The sequence below is a fragment of the Dromiciops gliroides genome, chromosome 1 (assembly GCF_019393635.1).
Source record: "Dromiciops gliroides isolate mDroGli1 chromosome 1, mDroGli1.pri, whole genome shotgun sequence".
Classification (NCBI taxonomy): Eukaryota; Metazoa; Chordata; class Mammalia; order Microbiotheria; family Microbiotheriidae; genus Dromiciops; species Dromiciops gliroides.
The window spans coordinates 1,099,052-1,124,273 of NC_057861.1; the positions used below are offsets into that span (position 1 = coordinate 1,099,052).

The window sequence follows — 25,222 nt, forward strand, 5'->3', positions numbered from 1 at the left end:
GTGGACTGCTGCCTACAGCAGGGAATCACAGTAAGAAGAACAAGTATAGGCATTTATATATCACTTTAAGGTTTGGCAGGCATTTTATAGATAATGCCTCCTTTGAATCTCACCACAGCCTTGGAAGGGACATGCTACAGATAAGGAAACTGAGGCTGGAAGGGCTATAGTGATGCCCAGGGTCGAACAGCTAATATCTGAAGTGAGATTTGAACTCAGGTCTTCCTGACTCCAGGTCCACCCAGGCACCTCTCTGGTCTGATTTCTGGAGGTGGATCAAGATGTGCTCTCACTCCACTTGGTCTGGATCCCCTAAGTCCTGTCCTGTGTCCCCTCCTCAGTCTCTGCCTCTTACTGTCTCTCTCCCTCTCTAGGTATCACGTTTGAGCATTATTAAGAGCTCAATACCCCACCCCCCCAACTTGAAAGACCTTGTCTGTCCTCTGCTGGATGCAGTGAAAAGTACAGATGACTGCCCCACTCTGCTTGCATCCCCAAAGCTCATCACCTTACCTGAATATTGCTGCTATGGATTCTTGTCTAATGCAATTTTAAAAATCTAAATTTCATCATTTATTTATATTACGTTTAAAATTCTGACCCATCTCCCTCCCTCCCCTTCCCTCACTGGAGAAGGCTATCTTTTCACACACACACACATATATACATGCCTGTGTACACACATACAAACATACATACACACATGCATACATACATATGTAAAACCATATTATGCATGTTTCTATTTATTAACTCTTTCCCTTTAAGGTGGATGACATTTTCATTCAGAGTTCTTATGGAGTCCATTTGATTATTTATAATACAATAACTTGGCTGTTCACAATTGTTCTTTGAAAAATATTACTGTCATTTCTGTATACCATTCTCTTGTTTCCACTCATTTCACTCTTCATTATTTCATTCAAGTCTTTCTATGTTTTTATAAAATCAGCCAACTTGTTCCCTCCTCACAGCACAGCAGTATTCCATTACAATCATACATCACAAAGTTGTTTATCCATTCCCCAATTATGGTCATCCCTTCACTTTGCTCTTCTTTGCTGCCACAAAATCAATATTTTGGGACCGGTAGATTCTCTTCCTTTTTTTCGGAACACTTTGGCAAACAGACTTGATTGACGTTGATGCACCAAAGGGGATAATCAGTTTTCTAACTCTTTGGGCATTATTAGAGATTTGCCTGCCAAAATGGTTGGATCAGTTCGCAGTTCCACCAACATTAGTATGAGTGTCTTAATTTTTTCAAATCCCCTCCAACATGTGTCATTTTCCTTTTCTGTCATACTAGCCAATCTGATAGGTGTGAGATGATATCTCAAAGTTGTTTTAATTTGCATTTCTCTAATGAATAATGATTTAGAGCATTTGTTTCATGTAACTATATGTTGTTTTGATTTCTTTATCTAAAAATCATCTGTTCATATCCTTTGACGATTTCTAAATTGGCAATGGCATATATTCTTATACATTTTTAACTTTATCATATATATATATAAAAGGAAAAGCATCTTTTATTTTTATTATACTAGGTTACAGAAATGCTTGTTTTATTCCATAAATTAAAAATAGAATATCCCCTGAAAAGCACTACAGTGGACCAATACACCATACCAAGATGGCTAAAACTGCTAAGACCCCCCCACCCCCACCCCAGGGGAAAGACAAGAGGTAGCTTCTGCCAAGCAAGTCAAAGCTTTAACACCACCTTGACCACTCTGTCTCCTCAGATCATGAGGACAACCATCCAGGAATTTGAACCCCACAGCTTTAGTAATAGCAATGCTCCAAGCCCAGGGTCCATAGTCATAAAGCAAAGATTCAAACTTTTGGAGATGCAGCCTGGCAACTGCTGCTGCAAGACTGCAGTCAAAATAATGGAAGACCCCAAAGTCTTTACCTTTGTGACATGGATTCCACCATCAGTACAAGTGATGTTAAAGAAGATGCATGACCATCTGCTATGCTGCTGCACCCTCAGGACCCATGGACAGAGCCCATCTGACCCGTAGCTAACACCCTCCAGTTCAGTGGGAGATCCTTGAAGACAGGGGTTGTCTTCATTTTCCTCTTGCACCCCCAGGCCTTAGAATGGTGCTACACACAGTCTCCTTCAGGGCTCCTATCACCTCCAAAGGCTGATGGAACAGTTACTTGGAGACATGACCTCTATGCATGTGTTGGTGGCATCCTACCCTTTGGGAAAACTCTGGAAGAAGAAGAGGAGAGATGCTGAAGGTGTTGGATCAGCCAGAAGAAAATGGCCTGATGGGGGCAGTTAGGTGGCACAGTGGATAAAGCACCGGCCCTGGATTCAAGAGGACCCGAGTTCAAAGCCAGCCTGAGACACTTAACACTTATTGGCTGTGTGACCCTGGGCAAGTCACTTAACCCCTAATTGCCTCACCAAAAAAAAAGAGAATAAAATAAAGACAACTAATTAACATTCAAAATAATTTTTAAAAATGGCCTGAGACTTTCAATGGATAATGACTAGAGCTGTGCAGAGGCTTTTGGTCTCATGTATCACAGGCAGGTGAGAACATATGACCAGTGTAAACAGAGGGACCCCTGACTTGATTCTTTCCAAAGACTCTTTGAGACCTCAGGACTTCGTTGCAGTTGTGTGGTTACTCTTCACCATTGGTTAACAATGATGGTGCTTCTATCAAACTACTAGATGAATGACTATTGGAGGGTGAAAAAGAACAAGCTTCCAGGACCTGGTCCCTCTCGCACACATACAGAAGGTTGTCCTCTCCTGAGGCCATCCTGTGGCCTTGTCCTGTGGACAGATGATATCTTGGGGAATTGGTGTTCAGAGAGCAGGGGTTCTGTGGGGCCCCTCATGTTTGCTTAAAAGGGTTGGGGTGGAGTGGTGCCCTGCAGCCACTAGAGGGAACTGTATAGCTGGTCCCAGGCATTGGGGTGGGGGGGGGGGAGCCTGGGGATGTCAGGTGGGGACCAGCCCAGCTGGCTGTGCCTGTGGCTGCCCTGACCCCGTGATGCCTCATGTGTGACATCTCAGCTGTTTGGGGCAATGTTTACCAGCACCCCACCCATATCCCCCCAGTGATAGGCCCTCCCCACAGGACCTGTGACCCCATAGTTAGGACCCAGCCTTTATTTGAGAAGAGGCTGGATCAGACCCAGATTTGCATCCAGGCCCCTCCCACCCTCCCAACCCCCATCCCAGGCTTACAGGGGCAGGATAAGAGGGACCTGGAGGAGCCCAGGCCCAGCTGGGAGCTCTTTGGGGAGCAGAGCACTTGGGGTCCCCTGCACCATGGCCTGGCCTCTTGTCTGCCTCTTCCTGCTCATTGTCTGCTCAGGTCAGGGCTGCCCTCAGACCCCTCCCTGTCCTGCTCCCTCATCCCTGCCCCTGGTTCTCTGCTGAGGGTCTCAAAGCCCTTTCCCCATTTCTTCTTGTTCTAGAACATTAACGAATGTCTGTATTTGCAGGTTCCTTCTCCAAGCTTGTGGTGTCTCAACCTCCCTCTGCCTCTGCATCCCTGGGAGCCAAACTCTCCTGCACCCTGAGCAGTGGGCAAAGTGGCAACAATATTTATTGGCACCAGCAGAGCACAGGGAAGGCCCCTCGGTTTATCATGTATGTCACTAGCTATGGAAGTGCAGGCAGGGGTGAAGGGATCCCTGATCGCTTCTCTGGCTCAGGCTCTGGGGCCACCAGATACTTGTCCATCAGCAACATCCAGCCTGAGGATGAGGCTGATTACTACTGTCAGTCCTATTATTACCCTGGTAGTGGTTATGCTCAGACAGTGACACATTCAGTGGGGAAGTGAGACAAAAATCTCCTCTGCCAGCCCAGGTCCAGCTTTCCCCCAGCCTCCCTCAGGGTCCCAGAGGTCTGCAGGCTCTGCAGCTCTGTCCTTATCTCTCTCTGTCTTGTTTTCTCACTCTCTTCTTCTCCTCTCTGTCTGTCCTTCTGTCTCTCAGTTTCTGTGTTCATCTCTCTTTCTCTTACACTAAGGGAAGGTCAGTGACTTCCTTGAGGTCTCACTGATACTAAATGCCAGAAATGGACCTTGACCCCAGGTCACCTGACCCTACAGCCAGTCCTTTCCCCCTGTTCCAAGCTGCCCTGAAGGAGCCTGACCACAGGAGGGGCTTTAGCTGGGCCTTCAGGCTCCAGGATGGAGGTGATTGAGAAGAGATGACAGGGAGGCCCCTGTCCTGACTGCTCCAGCTGGGCCCTGTTGGCTCTCACAAGGGGCAGTCTGGTTTGTCTAAGATGACCCTTTGGTCACCTGCCACTGCTCATGAGGCTGTGACCATAAACACCTCCAAGGGGCCTTGGCAATGAGTCCTCAGGGAGGCTGAGTTCCACAGACTCCAAACCCCTCCCCCAAGTCTGCAACATCAGGCCAGCTTTCAACCATGCCCTAGGAAGCAGGAGATGGTCCAGTACAAGCTTGTCCCAGGTCATAGTACCATGGCCTTCTACTTGGCCATGTCTATTCAGCCTCCACACCAATGGGCTCTGTCCCCACCCATCCCACAACAAATTCAGGCAATGAAGACTCTAGTACATTTGTAGTAAAGTCCTTCCCTTTAGGGCGTTTTGTGGGGTTGGGGATAGAGGGTTAAACTTGAGGTCAGGAAGACCTGAGTTCAAAACCAGCCTCAGGTAATTCATAGCTCTGTGACTTTGGCTAAATCATAGAACCTTCCTAAATCACTTGCCTAATCAGTAAACCCAGCACAATAAAAGCACCTACTTCTTAGTGTTGTTTGGAGGACAAAATGAGACTGTTCACAAAGGACTTTGCAAACTCTACATCTCTAAACACAGGCTATTTGTTAGTGTATTTTTTTCTTACTGCAATGATGATGATGCCCACAGGTCGGCTGTGTTTGTATGTGTGTGTATGTGTATGCATCCGTGTGTGTATCTGTGTGTGTTTGTGTATGCATCTGTGTGCATATGTGTGTGTATGTGTAAGGATCTCTGTGTGTGTATATGTGTGTATGTGTATGCATCTGTGTGTGTATTTGTGTGTGTATGTGTAAGGATCTCTCTGCGTGTATATGTGTGTATGTGTAAGGATCTCTGTGTGTGTGTATATGTGTGTATGTATATGCATCTGTGTGTATATGTGTGTATGTGTAAGGATCTCTGTGTGTGTATATGTGTGTATGCGTATGCATCTGTGTGTATATGTGTGTGCATGTGTAAGGATCTCTCTGTGTGTATATGTGTGTGTTTGTGTATGCATCTGTGTGTGTGTATGTGTAAGGATCTCTGTGTGTGTATATGTGTGTATGTGTATGCATCTGTGTGTGTATTTGTGTGTGTATGTGTAAGGATCTCTCTGCGTGTATATGTGTGTATGTGTAAGGATCTCTGTGTGTGTGTATATGTGTGTATGTATATGCATCTGTGTGTATTTGTGTGTATGTGTAAGGATCTCTGTGTGTGTATATGTGTGTATGCGTATGCATCTGTGTGTATATGTGTGTGCATGTGTAAGGATCTCTCTGTGTGTGTATATGTGTGTATGTGTATGCATCTCTGTGTGTATATGTGTATGTTTGTGTATGCATCTGTGTGTATATGTGTGTGTATGTGTAAGGATCTCTGTGTGTGTTGTGTCAAGATAATGGAATGTGATAGATGAAATTTAGCAGATACTCAGGGGCCCACCTGGAGATTGATTTAAACTGATTGAATTGGATAAGGTGACTGACTACTGACTGGATTACTGGCTTACTTCCAGTTAACTAGATTGTAAACATATCTGGCTGGTACTTAAGGGTACTTAAGAAAGTAATTGTTCTCAGAAGCTTAAAAACTTTGAACTTTGACCACCTTCAGGTCCAGTGAACCAATGAATTTGAATGATACTAGCCAATAAGTTTGAAGAGCCTCCCATTTCTGGGAGGGGAACATGAAGCAGGAAGTGGACACTGGGGAGAGAGTTTTTCCTCTTTTCCTCAGGACTTTAGGTGGCTCTAGAAAAAATTTAATTTGCAGATGAGTTTGAAGATATTTCCCTATTACTGATGAAATCACATTCCTGTCTGAATTAAAAGTTGTCAAGTCATAATATTCAACTCAATTCCAGGTTTTGGGTGATTAGAACTGTTCATGAAGGGAATGGGACACTTCTAGAATTTAATTAAATTCACAAAATCAGGAAATCTAGACTTGGACGGGGTCTCATCGACAATGTAGTTCAACATAGATACCCAAAGATCTCACTAGAATATATTTAACAAGTGATCATCTAGCCTCTTCTTGAAACCCTCCAATTCTCAATTTCCTGATTCTGTGAATTTAATTCAACAAACATTTAACAAAGAGCTATTATTTACAAAGTACCATGCTAAGCAAGAGAAAGAACAAGGACAAAATGAAAAATTGTACCTGATCTCCAGGACTTTACATTCTCTCTACAAAAAATGTACTTCAGCATAAAAAAATGACTCTTCAAAAAAAACCAACAGGTTAGAACTGCCTATGACATTATAGGAAACTCATGGCACCTTAAGGCTCTTAAAAATGAAGAGATTTGCCAAGGGACACACAGTAGACCAAAGGCAGGATTTAAACTCACATGTCCCTGAGTTCAAACCTAGTCCTTTCTCTTCTGTGCCAACATGTTTTGTTTGTTTGTTTGATTTTTTTACAACAATGGTGTCAAACTCAAAAGGATCTCTAAAGTGACATATTGACTTAGACAACCACAAATTTACAGTTTCTATGTCAATAATATATTTTTACTTATTTTGTTAAATATTTCCCTATGACATTTGAAACCTCTGCCTAACAATATTTTTTTTTTTTTGGCAGGGCAATGAGGGTTAAGTGACTTGCCCAGTGTCATACAGCTAGTAAGTGCCAAGTGTCTGAGGCTGGATTTGAACTCAGGTTCTCCTGAATCCAGGGCCAATGCTTTATCCACTGCGCCACCTAGCTGCCCTGCCTAACAATATTTATACAGATAAATAAATATAAAGGAGGAGAAGGCAATGAGAACACAGTGCCAAGGATATCTCCCCAGTCCTGGCCACTTTCCTCCCCTCCCCCCAAATCCTCACTTATAGTTTGATTTGCAGAGGGAGATAGCAGTAAAAACTAGGATAATCTGGAATGGTTTCTTGGAAGAAGTGGCACTTGGGATGAGTCTTAAAGGATGTCATAGGATAGGCTCTCTGGCTCTAGTCTCTTTGGGCCAAGCAGGCTACATCTGTCCCCTCAGTGTTCCATGACACCCTCAAAGATTTTGGGGTATCTTTTCTCCCTATCATAAGACTGGCTGTATTCCTCCTATTCCAGGTGGCCAGTAACTAGCACCCAAAGTCCATTTAACTATTTAACACTATGTAACTTTTACAAAAGGGGTATGTACTTTGCAGATATTTGAGGGTCAGCCCAAAAACTAATGGAGAGGCATATAGTGGGAGCCCATGGCTTCTATCATATTACCAAAGAAGTCAAACAGGAAAAGAAAAATAAAAGAAGGAACCAGAGATCTATGGCCCAGAGAAGAGTAGTGATATAGCAAAAATGAGGTATAACAATATAGCTGTGGAAATTTATTTTGATTTGGGGACCCTGCTTTTGGGCTGAGATTAAAAAGCCTTAGGCCCTCAGGGGTTTTTTTCTGTGTAAGAGGGGCTGGTGCCCCTCCCCCTCTGCTTCAGCTGAGCCAAAAATCCCCATGGGCTTTATGAGATGCCAGGTCAGACAGCTGGAGGAAAAAGCCCCAGCTCCCTCTGCCCTGGGGGGGAATTTACCCCAGAGATCCCAGGCTCATGCAGGCCGGTTTCTAGAGCAGCTCGTGCGGAGGTCCCAGGTGCGCAGCAGGGTCACGGGCCCCTCGAGCCCCCAGCCACAGCACTAGTGTGGCTGGCAAATTAGCTTGGCATGTGCAGGGGCGCAGGGAGCCCGAGGTTTGAGGGGAGAGAAGGAACATATATACAGGGGGAGCTAGCGAGACAGTGAAGAGGGGGATGCAGGGAGGCTGGAAGATTAAGACAGATAGAGGAAGGGGCTTTTCAGGGGTTCATCACTACGGTAGTGAGAGAGAAATTAAAGAGTGAAGCAGGGGGCTATTCAGTGGGGGCTTTTCGAAGGGAGGACCAGAGAAGGACTCCGGAGGATAGAGAAAGTGAGAGAGAAGACACTGAGGGGTGCAGTCAGCACAAAGGAGAAAGTGAGGAAGGGCTATGATACAGAGATGCTAGAGACACCCGGGGTTGGCAACAGAGGTGAGGACACTAAGGAGCTTTTCAGGGGGTCAACGAAGTGAAGGGGGCTTGGAGTTAAAAGAAAGGAGCTGAGCAGTGAAAGCAAAGCTGGAGTGAAGGAGAAAAAGAGTGAAAGTTGGAGAAAGCTGGAGCATAACCTAAGGCAAGAGGCGGCAACTGCCCTTATATTAAAAGCAGACAGGTCGTATAATTTGCATTTCTTAACCCTTATCTTTTACATTGATTTTTATAAATAAATTCTTCTTTGATTATCTAATTAAGAGGCTTCTTAATCATTTGCTTATCAATTTGGGAGCAGTGTGGAGAAATTTTTAAATGGCCCATATTAAATTAATAGCAGTCAGATAGACAGTCAAAAGTCCCCAGATTATCCCCCCAGGTAGATTAGGCCCCCCAGTTAGTAAAAATATTTCCACATAGCTAAGGCCATTCTCTTGGCTAAGGCCACCCTCTTCCCCCACCCCTGCCAAAAGAGAGGGGTGGGTGCCAGGATAGCTGATAGACAACTCATATCCTTTCATATAATGTCAGGATATATAGAGGAAGTTTTTAAGCCTATGGTCTAAACCAACACCATTACTTTGACCACCAAAAAGGGTTCTTCAGGCCACCATCCTAGCTTCCAGTTTTGGGGAAGAGAAGGGAAGAACATTTATTAAGCACCTACTATGTGCCAGGCACTCTGCTAAGTAATTTTAAAATATTATTTCATTTGATTGTCCATTGTCCATGGGAGTAATACCTTGAAGAGGCCTATCCAGGCTTTCTGCAGTTGGTGCAGCTCCAATCTCCTTATCAGCCACTAAAGAAAGTTCTTGACACCAAAATCCTTGGCACTGACAAATGGCTCATTGGCAGAAATGGGTATGGTTTTACAGAGGAAATAGCATTAAAGGAAATGCACTACCAACAGCTTTCTTATTGTACCCTTAGTACTTCCAGGTTTTCCTATCTACCCTGCCTCTGGACTCTCCATTGTGAACTAACTCTTATATGTGTTGTAGGCAGGTAGTTAGAATAGTGTGAAGAATTTCAAGTCAGGAAGACCTGAGTTTGAAGTTTGTCTTAGACACATACTAGCTGTGTACCAATGGGTAAGTTACAAATTCTCTGTGACTCAGTTTCCTCATCTGTAAAATGGGGGTCATAGCAGCTATTATTTTTTAAAGAATAAGCATTTTTATTTAGAGGTTTGAGTTCCACATTGTATTCCTCCTTTCCTCCCTCCCCTCACCCCTCCCTGAGTCAGTAAGCAGTCAGATATGGGTTCTACATGTGCAATTAGGCAAAACATTATCATATTAGTAATTTTGTATAAGAAAACTCAATAAAAAAATGAAAGAAAGTCAACAATAGCACACGCTGCAGTCTGGGTTCCATCAATATTGATTCTTTCTTTGGAGATGGATAGTATGTTTCATCAATAGTCCTTTAGGACTTTCTTGGATCATTGTATTGCTAAGAATAGTTAAGTCATTGCCAGTCCTTCATCAAACAATATTGCTGTTTCTGTGGACAACATTCTCTTGGTTCTGCTCACTTCATTACACATCAGTTCATATAAGTCTTTCCAGGCATTTTTGAAATCATGCTGTTTGTCATTTCTTGTAGCACAATCACATTCCATCACCAACAGATACAGCAGCCTTTTTAGCCATTCCCCAATGGATGGGTATTCCTTTGATTTCCAATTCTTAGTCACCACAAAAAGAGCTGTATAGCAGCTATTTCACAGCCTTGTTGTATTAAACGAAGTGACATATAAAAAGCTTTTCAAGCCCTAAGGCACTACATAAATAGCTATTATTAAAAATAGATATAATCATAGCCATAATTATAGCTGTTATAATTAGTTATTATTTATCTATTATTACTTATAGCTATTATTATACTTATTATCTCCTGCATTAGAATGTGAGCTCCTTGAGATCAGGTTCCATTTAGATTTTCAGTCCGTATGCCCAACAATTGGTATATAGTAATTACTTAGTAACTGCTTTCTCATTCTGAGTCATCTTGGGTGCTCCCCCTCCCCTAATCTCCCATGGAGGAGTTTTGGTAGCCAATGGACAAGAGTTGACCCGGACTTGCCTCCCGAGTGTACCCAAAGTGACAGTGAAAAGGGTCCTTAGTCCGTGCCCCGCCCCCAAGGAGGCTTTTAAAGAAAGGCACCTTAGGAGCCGCCCCTATCCAGGTCGAAACTATGTTCTTGGAGTTCTTCTACATCTTCCATCTCCTTTTCTCCCTCCTCAGACAAGCCCGGTCCCCAAACCTGCCAGTCCTGAGAAGACAACTCCTGGGAAGAGGAGATCCCGAAACTGCAGGAAGCCCTGGGTGATCTCTTTAAGGATTCCAGTCTCCTTAGCTGCTCCCTTGATGAGCACCGCGGCCCTCTAAGCGGGACCAGCGCAAGAGGGGTGAATGGGGATCCAGTGGGTCACCAGTGGTTATAAAGAGAGCGGAAGAGAGACACCCAGCCCTCCACCTGTCTGCCGTCGCTCCTCCAGGTTTCCGTAGTTCCTTCTGGGGGAATCACATCGCACCCCAACTCTTGCATCCTCTATTTTCCTAAAAGAGCCACAGGGGATAGGGATTCCCAGCTGCTTCCCTCTGCTTTGAATTCTGGCAGCGTCTTGGGGGGAGGTCCCCTTTCCTTCCCTCCCCCCTTTAATTTTTCCCCCTTTGTTCCTGTGAAATGTCGATCTCTGTGAGGTTTTTCATGATTCACATGTTTTGGGGGAGGGCAGGAGCAGGGAAAGATGCAGTTTGGGAGTTCCCCATCTTGATTTCAAGACAACAGGAGGGAACTGCCTTCTTACCCCTGTCAGACTTCTGAGTTTGCTAGAAGCTGACAGTTTGGAACTCTAGTGGAAGGGACTATAGGCAAGCTCAGGGTGCGGAGCAGAGTTAGATTGGAATGAGTTGGTTAGCTCCATGTGCTGCCCTTCACCCTTTGGTCATAAGCCCCTCCTCCCAACTTTTCTTCAGATTTCTGAGAAGTTAAAAAAAAAATCTGTACAGCCAAAATAAGTTTTTCTGTCAAATGAAATGTGTGGGGTGAGATAAAACTGCACGGATGGGTTATAACCTGCATTAGGAGTGAAACAACCTTCATCAATGCTGGCTACTTACTAGGTGGGATACAGAAACCACAGCCTGCCCATATTTTTGTGGCTAAGAATCAGGATCCTCTTCCTAGGTGAAAGAATCTTTGTACATGTGAATCATGGTCAAAGACATTGTGTTCAGCTCTGACTGTTCCCTTAGGTCCAAAATTCTCAGTGCAGATACATTAAGACTTAAAACATTCTCATCCTCTAGCAGGCAATGGGTCAAATGAAATCTTTTTTTTTTCTTTTGAAGATCTAACACACCCCATGGACCACTCCCCTGATCTCCAAGAAAGGGTTCCCAAATCAGATGTGATCTGTTAGTTGGAGAAAAGAGAAACACCGTGGCTGTCAGAGGGAGAAGTCCCAAGAAGCACCTTCCAGGTGAGTGAGTGGGAAATAGGAAGAAGGAAGGTCTGTCATTCCCAACAACAGCTTTGATGACCAATTATGAGGAAGCACTTCTAATTTTGGACCGGGAGTTTTCCTCAGAGCTCTTAAGGTGTGTGGACCAGATTGAAGCTTGCCTAGTAGGTGCTGCTTCTTTTCCCCTCAACAACCCCCCAAATTATTTTAACTCTGTTGTCTTCCCTCGGTTAATTATTTCGTATTTATCTTGTACTTAACTTGCTTTGGATGTATTTGTATGGTCTTTTATTCCCCCCATCCCCACCCCCCTTAGATCGTGAGTTTCCTGAGGACAGGGAGTGTCTTTTGCCTCTTTTTGTATCCCCAGCTCTTAGAACAGTGCCTGATACATAGTAGGTGCTTAATACGTGTCTATCGACTGATGGATTTCCATTCACACACAATCCTCACCAGACGCAGAAGAAGAAATGCCTAATGAAGAGATCTTGATTTCTCCATGTTCTTTGCCATTGTCTCCTCATATTTCCCTAGATCATTCACTGGAGGCGGGGAGGAGGAGGCAGCGCCTCCCCCCGCCGCCAGCCGAGGGGCGGGGCCGCGCGCTCGCGCTCGCGCGGCCTGTTCAGCGCTAGGGGGCGTGGCCTCGCGGAGGCGCGCGCCCCCGGCCTGGCTCGCACGCTCCTGTGCCCGATCCCGCTCTCGCGGTGCTTGGCTCCGGAGCTCCCCCATAGCCGTCCCCGCAGAGGAGCTGGCTCCGTCCGGGCCCGAGGCGCCGCCGCTCGGCTGGTGAGTCCTGGGAGCGGGGCCGGGCTGAGGCGGTGCCACTGCCGCCGCGAGGCCGGGGCCGGGGAAGGGAGCGGGGCGGGGCGGGAGCCGGGCCCAGGTCAGGCGCGGAGGAGCGGCCGGGCCCAGTCCCCTCCCCTCCCCCACCCGCCCGGTGCCAGTGCGCTTGCGCGGCGCGGCGCAGCGGGGGGGGGGGCTGGGGAGGAGATGGGGGCCTCCTTTCCCTCCCCCACTTCTCCCCTTTTTCTTCTCTCTCCTGCGCCTCGGGTCGCCCCCCAGCCTGCCCCGGGCTCGTCTTCGATCTTACACTTCACCATGAACTTTCACCTGCACGAGTATCTCACCCCAGGTGCCCCCAACGAGAGCCCCGCCCCCCCAGGTTTTCGGGTTGGCCCCCGGGGAGCCCCCTTCCCCGTTCCATTTGACCAGATAGAAAGCATCGGAGGGGCCGGGACCCCCGCCCGCCTCCCGCTTCCGGCTAGTTTCGTCTGTCTCCTGGAGGCGCCCCCCCCCCCCTTTTGCTGGTAGTGCCCGGCGTGTAGCACGGCCACGTGAGGTCACGAGTGGAGGCGTTCAGGGGCGGCGTGGATCCTGGATGTGCTTGATCCACCCCCCCCCCCCCGGGAATACCGAAGGGCTGTCGGCTGTCCCCCTCTTGCTGTCGCACCCCCTGCCGGTCCCCCGAGCCTTCGAGGGGCGGACGTCACGCCCTGAGGCCCCCATCGGGAACCCGCGGGGATTGATCTCCGTCTGCCTCGGTTTCCTCGTGCGTGAGGTCGGTGGTGCCCGTGTGGGAGGGGAGCCCACGTCCCGGTGGCTCCCCCGTTTCCCGTTCCTCAGTGGCTTTCCTTGGGCTCTGAGGGTCATTTCCAGCCCGACCCTGGGGCGGCTCCTCACCCGATGGCCCAGACACTGGCCTCACGACCGTACCCCATTTCCTTTGGGGTCCTAACCTGCCGCTTCCACCGGGAAGCCAAGGTCAAGGCCCCGTCCCAGCCCCTCGCTGTGAGGGGTCGCCCGCCGGCTGGAGCAATTCCGCCGAGTAAAGGGGGCGTCGTGCCTGCTCCGTAGAGAGTGCGGCTGAGAGGGAGGGCCGGAATTTAGACAAGCCATTGGCCCTGCTCTCCTGCAGTCGGGGAAGACCCTTGTCTCAAATGCACGCGGAGCCCGAAAGCAGCCCACGCGGGACGGCTTCAGGAAGGGGCTGCCGTTGCCTAGTGGTGGGCACTTTGGATTGGAGCCGTAACGCGAGATAATGCTGAAAAGGTGTTGTTATGTGTCTCAGTTTTGCAGAACACTCTATGCAGGGGAGTGTCCTGCGGGTTGAGGGAAGGGGCTGTAGTTGTTGCTGACTGAGGAACTGACTTGTTGATGATGTAGTTGGCATGGGAAGAATGTAGGAAGAGCAGAGAGCCAGCCAAGAGAGAGCTTTGGGGTACACCCATGGAGAGGAGTGGGAAAGATGGTATAAAGGAGTCGAGAGGCAGGGACCGGACCTAGGGAGAGAACTTGGTGAATTGTGATTCCAGAGAAAGCAGATATATGGAAAGAGGGGATGGTCTCCATCCTTGTCAAACACTGGAAGATGTCAGGGGCTTTTCAAAAGACAGATTTGGTGATGAAGAGGTAATTTGGTGACCTTTGCTTTTGACAGGGAAGTTTTAGGAAAATGGGAGACACTAATGGGGTGTTTAAATAGATTCCTAGGGATTGAGGAGAGAGTGGGTGGTAATGAAATGGGGCAGCATTGAATATGTACAGATAGAGGGATTAGTTTAAGTAAGGAATAGAGAGATCTTTCTCAGGAGGTAGAGAGGAGAGAATTGTGTTGATGGTCTGAAATTTTGAGGCATAGAGGATGGAAGTTAAAGGCTCTCATGCTGGATTACCTCCATCTTCTGTGAAAGTAGGCTGAATTCTATGGAGGCAGAAGACAAATAGAACTGCCTCTAGGGCCTAGGCGGAATCCACCCACAGTACTGCTGCTGCTGCTGTTAGAAGGCAGCTAGGTGGTACAGCGCATGGAGCTTTGAGCCTGGAGTAAGGAAGACCTGAGTTCAAATTCATCCTCAGACACTCAGTAGGCAAAGAGCTTAAGTGATTTGTCCACAGTCTAGTAACTATTTTAAGCCAGATCTGAAAATAGATTTTTCTGACTTCAGGCCCAGCACTCCATCCACTAGGACACCTGGCAGTGTTGGAAACACTAGGAGTGAAGCTCCCAAGTGACATCTTTAGCCTTGATACAAGGAAAAGTTTCCTAGTTATGAGATCTCTGCAGAAGTGGAATGGGCCACCTCCTACAGGTAGTGCTTCTTCATTGGATGTTTTCAGAGAGGACTAGATGGATATTTATTGGGAATATTGTAGAGGAGACTCCTGTTCAAGTACCATTGATTGGTCTAATTCCTGTCAGTTTTGGAGATGTGACCTGTTAAGTGTTTTGCTTGTGTTTTGTTTTGGTTTTGGGGTATGTGTGTGTGTGTGTGTGTGTGTGTGTGTGTGTGTGTGTTTTGTTTGTTTTGAATTAATGGGTGAAAAGAAGTTACTGTTATGGTCTTGAAAAGAAGTTTTACACCTCATCTCCTGACAGAGAAGTGAACTTAAAATGAAGGAGACATACATTTTTGCATCTGACCTCAGACACTTTCCTAGCTATGTGACCCTGAGCAAATCACTTAACTCCAATTGCCTTAAACCCTGGGGCCCATCTCCAGTCCTCCTGATGTGTATCTTGCCACTGGACCCAGATGGCTATGGAGGAGAAAGTGAGACTGGTGACCTTGCACAGCCTCACCTCACTTCAGTCCAGTGCAGTGAAGTCATGATATCACCTCAATGTCATGGTCCTCTTGGAGAATGAACAACAACTGTTGAGAATAGCCAAATCATTCACAGTTGATCATTGTACACTATTGCTATTCTGTTATACAGTGTTCTGGTTCTGCTCATTTCATTTGCATTAGTCCATATTAGTCTTTCCAGGTTTTTCTGAGAGCAGTCTGCTTTCATTTCTCATAGGAAAACAATATTCCATCACAGTCATATACAACTTTTCAGCCATTCCCCAATTGATGTGCATTTCTTTGCCAAAACAAAAAAAAAGCTGCTATAAATATTTTTGTACATTTTTTTTTCCTCTCTTTGGGATACAGACCTAGTAGTGGTAATGCTGGATCAAAGGGCATGTATGGTTTTATAGCTCTTGGAGCATAGTTCCAAATTGCTCTACAGGATGTTTAAATCAGTATGCAACTTCACTAACAGTGCATTTGTATCTCAATTTTCCTACATCCCATACAACATTTGTCATTTTTGCCAATCTGATAGATGTGGAGTGGTAGCTCAGAGTTTTAAAATTTGAATTTCTCTAATCAGTAGTGATTTAGAGCATTTTTTCACATAACTATAGATAGTTTTGATTATTTAATCTGAAAACTACTTGTTCATATCTTCTGTTTATCAATTGAGGAATGACTCATTTCTTTAAAGTTGACTCAATTCTCTATATATTTGAAAAATGAAGTCTTTATTAGAGAAACTTGCTGTAATTTTTTTCAGTTATAAGTACTATATATTTGCCTCCATCCTATTTTCCCCCCTCTTTATCCTACTATCTCTCTCTTTTTGTCCTATACATTTTTTTTTAAATGAGGCAGTTGGGGTTAAGTGACTTGCCCAGGGTCACACAGCTAGTAAGTGTTAAGTGAGGCTGGATTTGAACTCAGGTACTCCTGACTCCAGGGCCGGTGCTCTATCCACTGTGCCACCTAGCTGCCCCTGTCCTATACATTCTTTTTTTTTTTTAAAGTGAGGCAATTGGGGTTAAGTGACTTGCCCAGGGTCACACAGCTAGTAAGTGTGTGTTAAGTGTCTGAGGCCAGATTTAAACTCAGGTACTCCTGACTCCAGGGCCGGTGCTCTATCCACTGTGCCACCTAGCCTATACATTCTTTTTTTTTTTTTTAATTTTATTTTTGTTTTTTAGTGAGGCAATTGGGGTTAAGTGACTTGCCCAGGGTCACACAGCTAGTAAGTGTTAAGTGTCTGAGGCCAGATTTGAACTCAGGTACTCCTGACTCCAGGGCCGGTGCTTTATCTACTGTACCACCTAGCCGCCCCTAGCCTATACATTCTTTTTTTTTTTTTTTAAGTGAGGCAATTGGGGTTAAGTGATTTGCCCAGGGTCACACAGCTAGTAAGTGTCAAGTGTCTGAGGCCGGATTTGAACTCAGGTACTCTTGAATCCAGGGCCGGTGCTTTAACCACTGTGCCATCTAGCTGCCCCTAGCCTATACATTCTTAAAAATGTTTTGCTTCTCACTTTTACCTCCCCCAGTCTGCCCTTCTTTCTATATCAGCCCCACCTTACCTTATTCTCTTCCCCACCTACTTTCCTATATGGTAAAAAAGATTTCTATACCCAATTGAGTATGTATATTATTCCCTCTCTGAACCAATACCAGTGAGAGTGAGTTTCATGTGCTCTCCCCAACCCTCATTTCCTCTATAATCCCTTTTATTGTAAAAGTTCTTTTGTGCCTTTTATGATGTCAGATGATTTACCCCATTCTCTCTATCCCTTTCCCCTTCTCCCAGTACATTACTTTCTCATCCCTTAATTTTATTTAATTTTTTTAGATAATCATCCCATACCCTCTGTCTATGTATATTCCTTTTAACTGCCCTAATAAAGAGAAAGTTTTTAGGAGTTACAAGTGTCATTTTCCCATGGAAAAATATAAATGGTTTAACCTAAATAAATCCCTTATTATTTCTCTTTCCTATTTACCTTTTTAACCTTGAGTCTTATATTTGAGTCAGATTTTATTTTCAGCTCAGGGCTTTTCATCAGGAATGCTTGAAAGTTCTTACTTTCATTGAATGTTCATTTCCCCCCCTGAAAGATTATACTTACATTTGCTGGGTAGGTGATTTTTGGTTGTAAATGCTTAGCTCTTTTGCCCTCTGACACATCATATTCTAAGCCCTCTGATCTTTTAAGGTAGAAACTGATAAATCTTGTGTTATTCTGACTGTGTGTCTCCTCGATATTTGAATTATTTCTTTTTGGCTGCTTGCAGTATTTTCTCCTTGGCCTGGGTGCTCTGGTATTTGGCTCTAATGTTCTTGGGAGTTTTCATTTTGGGCTCTCTTTCAGGAGGGGTCAGTGGATTCATTCAATTTCTTTTGTAGTGGTTCTAGAATATCAGGGCAGTTTCCCTTGATAATTTCTTTTTTTTTTTAATTAAAAAAATTTAAAAAAATGTTTAGTGAGGCAATTGGGGTTAAGTGACTTGCCCAGGGTCACACAGCTAGTGTCAAGTGTCTGAGGCCAGATTTGAACTCAGGTCCTCCTGAATCCAGGGCCGGTGCTCTATCCACTGTGTCACCTTGATAATTTCTTAAAAGATGATGTCTAGACTCTTTTTTTTGATCGTGGCTTTCAGGTAGTCTAATAATTATTAAATTAGCTCTCCTGGGTCTATTTTCTAGGTCAATTTTTTTTCCAATGAGATATTTCACAGTGTCTTCTATTCTTTTGGTTTTTATAGCTTCTTCCCCCTGTTAAGGGTTAAAATTCTAGCTAAACTGTCTAAAATATCTAATGAGTGGTCGCCAATCAATTACAAGCTTTAGCAAGAGTTAGACTTTTAAGCATTTATTAAGGAGAATAAGAATTTGGTAAAGAGAGAGAGAAAGGCCTAGATTCCTATCTATTAAAGGGAGAGCACATTTCTAGCTCCCTTCTCCGCCAGCGTCCTCAGGAAAGAGCCCCAGAGTCAGCGCCAGTCTCTTCCTTCCTCCTCCCACTAGTCTGCGTCACTTCCTCCCCGCCAAAGAAAAGACTCCTGGTCTTGCCCTCAAAGACCTTCGCTTCATGGGCAGAACTCTTCTACAGTAAGTATCCAGCAGGTGGCGTCATTCCAATCGTTACAGTCCCCCCTGTTGTTCCTCAAGAAACAAAATGTTTCCTTGACGGAACAGTAAAAACAATATAATAACTATTGCTAACTAATAATATGTGAACAACAATATAGAAAAGGAAGAGAGGAAAGTTTTGTCCAGAGGGGTGATTTTTTTTTTGTCCTCATGAACCGACGCTTTGACATTGGTCTTGCAAAGGGAGGGCCTCTGCAGAGAATACATGTTACAGATGGTGTATATTATAACAGAAAGAGAAAAAAAAAAACAACAAAAACAACAAATCAAAACTGTTCATTTAAAGTCTCTGAAAGTCTTTTCTCAGATGTCCTCTAGGTGTAGTCGTGGAATGGAAGTCTTTTCAGGGGTTGATGTGTGGATGCTGGTAATCAGCCAGGAAAATTTCCTACAAAATCGAGCTTAACACAACTTTAAAATAGCTTTGTCAATAATCAAATCAAACAATGAAAGTTCTCAAAAACATGTCTAAGGGAATTCATAATCTTAGTTGTTACACATGAAACATATAATAAAACAAAAATTGAACCATCCTTTAAAATTATATTATTATTATAGTCCCCCTTTATGGAGGGTAATTGAGAAGACAATTGCTGCGATATTAATTTTTAAAAATAATTTTTATCTTTGTTTCATCACTTTTTGCATCATCTGCCTAATTATCCTCATGCCATTATGAGAAATTAGAAAATCTAATATAATTGGTAACAGGTATCAAGGCCAAATTCAACACTGTATTTATCATGACACCTGAGATAATTATGGGGGTTACCATAAAAGAACAGAGAAATGATGGGATATGAGCATTCCCACACTTGAGCAATATATACTGCCCATACAGTATGCCAGGCTTAAAATAGGTGGATGGAATATACGTCCATGCCACCGAACATATTGGAGGAAACTGAGTCAGACTTAATCAGATCCATGGGATTAAGATGTCCATGGCATCAGGCATATAGGAGGGAGCATAGAAGCCAGGTTAACTCAGAATAAAGGCAATTAATGTTTTAAATGATAAGTTCCCATAATTCCAAGTCTCATATGGATTTAAAAATTGAGGATAATAAATGATTGCAAAAAATGTGAATACATCTTGACTCAGAACACAATATATAATTATGCAACAATTTCAAATAATACCCCTTTTTTTTACTTAGTATACAATTACTTTTTTGAAAAATCTGAACATATTTAAATAAAAGTTAAAGCACAACACAATCTCAAAGACAACTTTTACAAATGTTCCCCTCTTTTTTTTTTTTGGAATATGCTTATCAAAAATAATACTTCTAGAATCAATTTACACTTGCCATGGCAAACAATTTGCCAGGGAAATGCTTTAAAGAGTTTGATCAAATAATCAGTTGAGAAAAAAAAATAACAAAAACAAACAACTCAGAATATGGGAGCACAATACTCCTAGAATTAACATTGTATTATGAAATCAAAACCATGTTTCAAAATTAGATAGATGAATGAATAGAAGAAAATACACATGGAATAATAAAAGACAATGAAATTCAAACTAGGGAAATCTAAATGAATATGAACTTAATATTAATAAGAGTATTACAAAATATAAACTTGATCGCATGACTATAAAAAGCTTTTACAAATATTCTCCTTGTTTTAGAAACTAAGTATAAGACACAATCTCAAAAGCATTAAAATCTCTATGAAAATAAACCTATACCATTAATTCCAAAATGTATATGTAATAGCATAGAAATCCTATGTAACCTCTGAACTGACATTAATAATCTGAGTGAATTCAGAACACTCTTGATTCCGATATCTAAAATCCCCAATACTCATATCAATACCTTGCTGCTTACTTCTACATTTCTGTAAAATATATACCCTTCCATGGCAAAAGCAGAGTCTTGAACTATGTTGATGATTGTCATTCTTATTCAGCTTAAGTTTTTCTTCTTTAACCCCTCTATATTGTCTGTCAGTCTTTTCACCATACAAATGCTTTATAAGATTACTAATGAAAGACAAAAGCAGGTTAGCAAAATTATGAACAAAAGGAGCATATCTGGAATTTAAAGGGTTTTCTAAGATTGTCTCAAAAGCACAGCCAGGGCGGGGAAGGGCTGAGCCTGAAGCTGCAAATGCAGGTAGAAAAAGTTGAGCATGCGCATCAGATCTCTGGACTTCCCAGGAAGGGGAAGCTATGGGCTTGGCCATAGGAGGAGTAGAGGGTGGGGTCTGGAGAGGAGGGGAGGGACCAGAGCAATTTGAATCAGACTTGATTTTGAACTCAGGCCTGGATTCCTCTTCCCCCACTTTGCCTCCAGGTGCTAGGGGATTAAAAGCTTCTAGAGGGTGGGTCATTGCCTCCAGGCATGCAAAATTAAAGCAACAATTACTGTTAGAACTGGGAAAAGCTGTGGGAATCTCTTCAGGTTTCTCTGAAAAAGCATGGTTGGGAGAGGGAGAGATATTTCCTTGTGTGAGTAAGTTGCTGGCTCTTTTAACAAAAATAAAAAGAAAAATAGAAAATCCACAAAAACAAAGCATTAACATGATCTTATCTCCCATTTGTCTGGTTAAACAGACTAAAATCAAAAATAGGGTAATTAGGGAGTTTAAAAGGTCCATTCGAAAAAATTTAAAGGGAAAACACAGCCAGTACGCCCGTACTTAGCAGTTAAAGGGAGAAGGAGGGGAAATTTCTTACCCAACGGAAAGATCAGAAGACTGAGGTTCAGCTTTCCTCTTCGTGGTCAGCCATCTGTTAAGGGTTAAAATTCTAGCTAAACTGTCTAAAATATCTAATGAGTGGTCGCCAATCAATTACAAGCTTTAGCAAGAGTTAGACTTTTAAGCATTTATTAAGGAGAATAAGAATTTGGTAAAGAGAGAGAGAAAGGCCTAGATTCCTATCTATTAAAGGGAGAGCACATTTCTAGCTCCCTTCTCCGCCAGCGTCCTCAGGAAAGAGCCCCAGAGCGAGCGCCAGTCTCTTCCTTCCTCCTCCCACTAGTCTGCGTCACTTCCTCCCCGCCAAAGAAAAGACTCCTGGTCTTGCCCTCAAAGACCTTCGCTTCATGGGCAGAACTCTTCTACAGTAAGTATCCAGCAGGTGGCGTCATTCCAATCGTTACACCCCCCCCCCCATCCCCATTTTTGAGACATTTGGGGTTGTGACTTGCCCAGGGTCACACAGCTAGTGTCAAGTGTCTAAGTCTGGATTTGAACTCAGGTTCTCCTGATTCCAGAGTCAGTGCTCTATCCACTGTACCACTTAGCTGCCCCTATAGCTTCTTTTTTTTTTTAATTTTTTTTTTTTTTTTAGTGAGGCAATTGGGGTTAAGTGACTTGCCTAGGGTCACACAGCTAGTAAGTGTGTGTTAAGTGTCTGAGGCCGGATTTGAACTCAGGTACTCCTGACTCCAGGGCCGGTGCTCTATCCACTGCTCCCCCTAGCTGCCCCCCCCCATAGCTTCTTAATGTCTCAAAAAGTCACTAGCTTCCACTTGCCCAATTCTAATTTTTAAGGAATTATTTTCTTCAGCAAGTTTTTTGTACCTTTTTTTCCATTTGGTTATTTCTGCTTTTCAAAGCATTCTTCTTGTCATTGGATTTTTGTCCCTCTTTTGCTATTTGGCCCATTCTGTTTTTTAAGGTGTTGTTTTCTTCAGTATTTTTTGTGTGCCTCCTTTACCAAGCTGTTGACTCTTTTTTTGCATGATTTTCTCGCATCACCCTCATTTATCTTCCCAGTGTTTCTTCCACCTCTCTTCCTTGATGTTTCAAATACTTTTTGAGCTCTTCCATGGCCTGAGACCAATTCATATTTTTCTTGGAGGCTTTGGATGTAGCCGTTTTGGGCTTTGTTGCCTTCTGCGTTTATATTTTTATTTTTCATGTCACCGTAGTAATGTTCTATAGTCAGAATTTTTTTCTGTTGTTTGCTCATTTTTCCAGCCTGTTTCTTGACTTGTAACTCTTGTGATAAAGTGAGACTCTGCTTCCAGGTGTAGGGAGTACTGTCTCAAGCTTCAGGGGTTTTGTGTAGCTGCTTTTAGAGATAATTTTTGGTTCTGTGGAGGTCCTCTGATCTAAGGAGAGGTGTGTTTACTATTCTCCTGTGGTCTTTGGGCAGCCACAAGCACTTTTTTCCACTTTGGAACTGTTCCCAGGGTCCCAGCTACCCTGTAGTGCCCAGCCGTGTTGTGTTAGTGCTCCTCTTGGCCCTGGGACTGAGACCCAGGACGGTGTCCCAGGTCCAAGTATGGGCAATGCAAGAGTCCTGCCCCTCTGGCTGCAAAGGGATCCCCGGAATCTTCCTTCCGAGCAGTCGTCTGACTGAGGTCTGGACACTCCCACTGCCCCCCCTGATTCAGCGGCCCCCAAGACCTCCTGCCCCTTTGCTGGGGTTTGGCCTGTAGTGCGACACACTATTCCTGCTGACCTTCTGAGTTTTCTTGGGCTAGAAGATTGTTTCACTCTGTTTGTGGGTTTTGCTGCCCCACAATTTGTTTTGAGACACTATTTAAAGGTATTCGGAGGGCTTTCAGGAGAACTCAGGCATTTCCCTGCCTTTCTCTGGCATCTTGGCTCTCCCTCCTCCCCTCAGGTTAAAAAAAAATGTGTTGGGGTGTGTAATGATGGGGTAAAGGGAAGGACGGATTAATTTAAAAATAGAAAAAATGTTTGAAAAAAGAGGAAAAGTTTTAGAATTGTTGCTGTGTGGGGGTTCATGTCAAGTGTCAGTAAGAGTAGAAGGGCTAGGGAGCTGAAATGGGGATTCAGTTCTGGTCTGTTATACACGATCAATTTACAGTGCTTTAAGTCATGTCACAGAATTATAGAAAAGGAATTCTCACGGTGACATAGCCAACTTGTGGTGGAGGCCTTCCAAGAAAGGTCAGCATCAGGGGTTTTTGTGGCTTCCTCTAGGAGAGCTTGGGTTTCCCGGGCTTGGTGATGAGCGGATTTCGAGCTGTGGACTACTTTTTATTAAGCACTCGCTATGTGCCAGACGCTGAACCAAGTACTCGAGATACAAAGAAAGGAGTCAGATTGCAAACAAGGTAGACATGGGATAGCCTGGTGACATTCTCAGAGGAAAGGCACTAAGTAGCATTGAGCTGAATGGGAAATGGCTTCTTGTAGAAGCTGGGGTTTTAGGTGAGACTTGAAGGAAACCAAGAAGCAGCCCAAGCCCCTACTATGTGCCAGGCACTGGGAAGACGCCGGCATCCATTGGATTGGGAAAGGCTGTCTTTCAGAGTTGGAAGGAGACGAGATGAAAGGAAAAGGGCTGGGGAAAGGTTCCAGTTGGGACTTCTTTCTTTGAGGCATGAACAACTTCCTTCGCTTGTACAGGAAGCTTTCCCTCTGTTGACTGTGTCCGATATATTCTGTATAGAGCTTGTTCTTTGTTAATTGTTTGCCTGTCGTCTCCCTTCTTAAGACTTTGAGCTCCTTGAGAGCAGAGATGGACGTTGACCTGTCTTTCTGTACCCCAGGGTTAGCACAGCATGCAGCACGTTGTTTGATGAATGTTTATTGACTGACCTCGGAAGAGAAAGATGCGGAGGTAGAGAGGAGGGGACATGAAGGATGTTCCTCTGTGTCGTATAGGGAAAATGTGGGCTCTTGTATTTGAGGCATAACTGAGGTAAGTGAGGGGCTCTGGCATGATACCTGAAGTCACAAGAACTGAATCCAGGGGGTGCTCCTGGGGCCGGGCAGGTCTCCTTCATTCCTCTGTGCCTTAGGCAGCGCTTGGAAACACATTTTATCCTTGGGTCTGGCTCTAGGTGGGTGGAGGGAATGTTTGCAGTGGAAGTGAAATCCTTGGCTTTTGGGCTAGTGCTCCTTTTATATGTGCTGGTGGTGATGATAAAGCCGATTTATATTCCATTTCATTCTCAGTAAAGGACAACCAGTGTACCTCAGTTTGACTTTGATTCTTGCTTGCTACTTTCACTTTCTTTGTTCCTCTTCAAACTTTCTTCTTGATGTTGTGAAGTGTGTATTTATTCAGTGAATATTTTTTCAAGGTGAAATGGATTTCTTACACGTTCTGTGCTATCTTATTATGGTGTGAAGGCAACCTTGGAGATTTTTTGTTTTCTTTTTTTTTTGGTGACACAGTTGGGGTTAAGTGACTTGCCCAGGGTCACACAGCTAGTAAGTGTTAAGTGTCTGAGGCCAGATTTGAATTCAGGTCCTCCTGAATCCAGGGCCGGTGCTTTATCCACCACGCCATCTAGCTGCCCCTTGTTTTCTTTTTTTAAGGTAGCAGTAGGGGAATTGACTTGCAGGGTCACACAGCTGGAAAGGATTTGAAACTGGATTTGAATTCTGGCCTTCCTAACACTTAGCCTTTTATGCCACCTAGCTGCAATATCTGCAGTATTTATTGAGACTTTTTTTTGGTGGGGCAATGAGGGTTAAGTGACTTGCCCAAGGTCACACAGCTAGTAAGTGTCAAGTGTCTGAGGCCGGATTTGAACTCAGGTCCTCCTGAATCCAGGGCTGGTGCTCTATCCACTGTGCCACCTAGCTGCCCAATCTGCAGTATTTATTGATAGTTACCATATTAGTAAATAAAACAGATAAAATTTAAAAATATTTATTCTTTTAAAATAATAAACCCATTATATGCCAACATATAATATTTTATTAAAGTATTATATTTTAAAAATTCAGTAGAAGAGTGGCATTTTTTTTTACATATTTTTATACATTTCTTTATCATCTGACTTAAAAAGAAGATAGCTAGATTCTCATATCAG

General features: G+C 44.0%; 2 protein-coding genes and 1 gene segment (V, D, J or C); all 3 read left to right on the forward strand.

The window, feature by feature from the left end:
• The window catches only part of LOC122733853 (immunoglobulin lambda-1 light chain-like), a 773,472-nt gene that overhangs the window by 93,274 nt on the left and 654,976 nt on the right, over positions 1–25,222 (forward strand). The gene's annotated exons all lie outside the window — the stretch shown is intronic.
• LOC122736518 lies at positions 3,305–3,824 on the forward strand. The segment is given in 2 exon segments: positions 3,305–3,350; positions 3,481–3,824. Coding segments are annotated over 2 exon segments (390 nt in total).
• LOC122733757 (zinc finger protein 345-like) overlaps positions 12,387–25,222 on the forward strand; it is a 29,856-nt gene continuing 17,020 nt past the window's right edge. The window contains exons 1-2 of one of the 5 annotated variants that reach the window (XM_043974470.1): positions 12,387–12,521; positions 14,681–14,824. The gene's annotated coding sequence lies outside the window, so the exon portion shown is untranslated. Of the gene's footprint in view, positions 12,522–13,167; positions 13,294–13,699; positions 13,785–14,680; positions 14,825–23,453; positions 23,510–25,222 lie in introns of those variants that run through there. The other 4 variants (XM_043974454.1, XM_043974462.1, XM_043974484.1 and 1 more) reach the window with 4 other exon arrangements.